This window comes from Antrostomus carolinensis, unplaced genomic scaffold, assembly GCF_000700745.2.
Source record: "Antrostomus carolinensis isolate BGI_N321 unplaced genomic scaffold, ASM70074v2 scaffold50917, whole genome shotgun sequence".
Classification (NCBI taxonomy): Eukaryota; Metazoa; Chordata; class Aves; order Caprimulgiformes; family Caprimulgidae; genus Antrostomus; species Antrostomus carolinensis.
The window spans coordinates 17989-21482 of NW_010326269.1; the positions used below are offsets into that span (position 1 = coordinate 17989).

Genomic DNA, 3494 nt, shown 5'->3' on the forward strand with positions numbered 1-3494 from the left:
GAGCATGGCAGGCAGCAGGTTCCCCCAGGGAGAAAATCACTCTGAAGAAGGGAGTGTAAGGTAGCTAGAAGCAGCACAGCCATGGAGGCTGCCACAGTCCTGAGACTTCTGGTGGTACAGGGCTACCTTGCAAGCTGTGCTAAACGAGGAAGTTGTCTCTAACTCTTGATATGTACTGTGCCTGCTGATACTGTACTCTTGATTGCTCCAGAGCTGGCTTTGAATCAAACTGGCTTGCGTGGATTTGATTTTATACTTATTCTTTTGGAAAACTGCATGGAGTGTGGGTTCATTTTCAACTGACTAAAACAAGCAGCACCTGTATTCAAAGTACTGTTAGGACAGATGTACATTTTTCCTGTATGTACACTAGTGTACTCTTCTTTGTTCACAGTAAGTATGTGAGAATAGGCTACTGCGTGTCCAGTTCTGCAGATCTGGAAAGCATGCTCAATATAACTTTTTCAGACACTTGGTATTTCAGTTATCGATGTTAGTTGTTTGATAACTGAAACTCAGCTATCATGTTTAAATAGCAATTGCTGATGAAATTGTGCTAGCTGTAGCGTTAGGCATCTTTCAGGAAGGTTGGGTTGCATGGGTGGAACTTCAAATATGTTGCTGTTCATCAGGAAAAGCTTTTTCTACGGTTTTTCTGAGCAGCTGGGACAGTTTATGGTCCCTGTATTTCACAGCACCAGGATGTATTAGCAAAGTACCAGGTGCAGGTGTATAGTTTGGTTTTTTTATCCAAGCAAAACCAAGTATAAAAAGTATATTAAGCCTTCTTCTACATGAAGGCGGTTGGCTATTGCTAATTCAGAAGATGGACCCTTTAGTAAAGCCTTGATCTTCCTTACTGACTTTCCAATAATCCTTAAAATGGTTTTGCTGTTAGATAATGGTGTAAATTCTCCTGGTCATGTGTAGGCCTGGGGGGTTTGGCCCTGTAACGCTGTTTTAATATGTGACAACTTCCAGATTTAATGGAATCAAACCCTGCTTGGCACGTGGAGTTTAATCTTATTAGCTTACAACAGCAACAAAAAAAGGCCAGCAGAAATCAAATACTGTTATATTAGTTCAAAAAACATACAGTGTGAGCTAACGGGGAGCCTGTTGTTTTGCAGATACTATCAGTTTATGAATCAACAATAAATGGCTCCAGCTTGTTGTACTATTTTATTTATTTATTTATTTATTTAAGAACACAGCTGCTGGAGCAGCTTTGTAAAGTTTTTATCTACCCTGTATTATAAAGGGCTGCTTCTGTAACAGTTTGAGTTCAGGAGTCAGATATCGGAATTTTAGTTACATTTTCCTCCTCCTTTTCAGGCTGTGGTTTGAATGACTCTCCTGTAGGACTGGCTGCATACATCTTGGAGAAGTTTTCTACATGGACTGATCTGGAATTCCGTGACTTAGAGGATGGAGGACTAGAGAGGTAAGCATTTCCTCTTATGCCTTTTTAGATGAGGCGACTAAACCCAGAGTCATAGCTGAAGAAGTTCATCTGAATCGACTGCCTCACATCTCATAGGGAGCCTGTAGTGACCACAAATGGTGCAAAGAAGCAAATAGGCCATGAACGCTGACGTACTCCCTTCCCGCTTTCATCTCCTAGAAAAGAGAAACAGCCTGCAACTTCTGGGGATTAAAAACTGACTTAGGTGGTAGAATCTCATTAGGACAGAAAAGCAAAAGTTTAACCTACATTAAGATGCTGGGAAACAGAACTCACGATTTATTTTATTACTAAAACTTAACTCTATGAATTTGCTTTAAATTGATAGTATTGCTTCATCTACCTACCTAATAAAGGATCACTGTTAGTGTGCGGCAGAAATCTGTGATGAAGTCCCCTTTGAAAATTGCTGAGGTACCTGGCAGGAGTGGAGCAAAGGGGCATGTTATAAAAAGGTCCAGTGACAATGGATAGAGTAGAATGTTTGCACTGCATACAGCTAATATTTTGATATGAAACATGCGCTGTTCACAGCACATGTTGGTGTGATGGCTCTATTGAAGGCTCATGGTAGCATTTGAAATTATGAATAATAAATGGCACAAGCTGTTCCATGTGCTCTTCTGCTCCCACCCTCCCAGTCTATGGACAGTATAGACAGCTGTGCTAAAGCATCAGGTGCTTGTTGGAGTTGGCCTTCTGTGTAGAAGTTAAAATCTCCCTTCCCAGTTTGTGTCTGAAAGCCTTTAACGTTCTTATTTGGCCATTGACAGAGTAACACGCTTGACCTCTCAACTCTTTTCTTATGCAAGTTAACTATTTTTTGCTGTAATTTTTTTTTCTTAAAACCAAACCAAAGTCAAGTCCCTGCTAAAGTAACGTAAAATGGCATTTGGTTCTAACTAAGGTGTCTCTGGGTTTACCTCTTCAGGAAGTTTAACCTGGATGACCTGCTCACCAATATCATGATCTACTGGGTGTCAGGCTGTATAGTCTCCTCAATGCGTTTCTACAAAGAAAACTTGCAGAATCGGATAGGCTCACAGAAACATGAAAGGTAAGTGGGGTTTTTTCTTTTTTTCTTCAAATATTTTGCCCAAATTTAATTTTATGGTTGCAGACAGGTTGCTTATGTCTTATAGCTGTTTTGAGTTTATGAATGTTGAGGACAAGCAATGCTGTATCACAGTGTTCCTCTGCAGGACAGGTGTGTTGGTTGATGTACTGTGTTGTGCTTGGAAAACACGCTTGTTAGGTAAGAATCCTGAACTAGCACTAAGGAGATCTGACTGGAGGCACTGCTTGAGGACCTCCCATTCGTGGTGTGTCCAGGTAGGGAAAAGCACGTGCAAGTACTTCCAGATTTTACTTTAGTGACTAAATTAGCCTGCAACTGAGTCAAAGTCAGTTTTGTTTATAGTTTATTTGGTTTGTAGTTCTCATACTTTTCTGGATGCAGTTTGCCTATTTATGCAGAAGATTTAAGTCCTACTTTTGGAAGAAACTGAATTCCAGTATACTGACAAACTTGGAAGTCATTAAGACTGATGTTCCTGCTGTGCAGACACTTAAGACAGCAGCTTGGTTGCATATTCTTGTGTCAGCCTGAGTATTAGTGAAGGCTTAAACCTGCCCTGAGGTATTTGCAACCACAGCTCAGTGCTATGGTATTTATTTAGCTGTGAAGTGATGCTCCCAGGAAGCTGACTCAGTTCTTGAAGCTGTCGTGGCTACACTGTGGGCAGTATCCTGCTCCAGTTCTGCCTATGTGAGATCAGCTATATGAGCTTCTGTGTGCCTAGAGGAAAGAGTCTCAGAGTCCTACATAAAATTAAGCACCCTGTTTTCAGGCTTCCAGCAGTGACATACCCAACAATTTTTGTATGTAAGTTTTGAAGTCTCTAACTTCTGACAGTGCAGCTTATATATATGGGATATTTAAACCTAGAAAATACTGCTCTGTTTGTAACAAGTGTGGATCATTCCACATTCTAAGATACTTTTCCCCTCAAATCCAGTTGCTTCCCTA

General features: G+C 40.7%; 1 protein-coding gene across 1 annotated transcript in view; it reads left to right on the forward strand.

Annotated features, from left to right (window-relative positions):
• The window catches only part of EPHX1 (epoxide hydrolase 1), an 11953-nt gene that overhangs the window by 7495 nt on the left and 964 nt on the right, over window positions 1-3494 (forward strand). The window contains exons 6-7 of the mRNA XM_010171511.1: window positions 1336-1444; window positions 2397-2522. Coding sequence (XP_010169813.1) covers window positions 1336-1444; window positions 2397-2522 — 235 coding nt within the window. The remainder of the gene's footprint in view (window positions 1-1335; window positions 1445-2396; window positions 2523-3494) is intronic.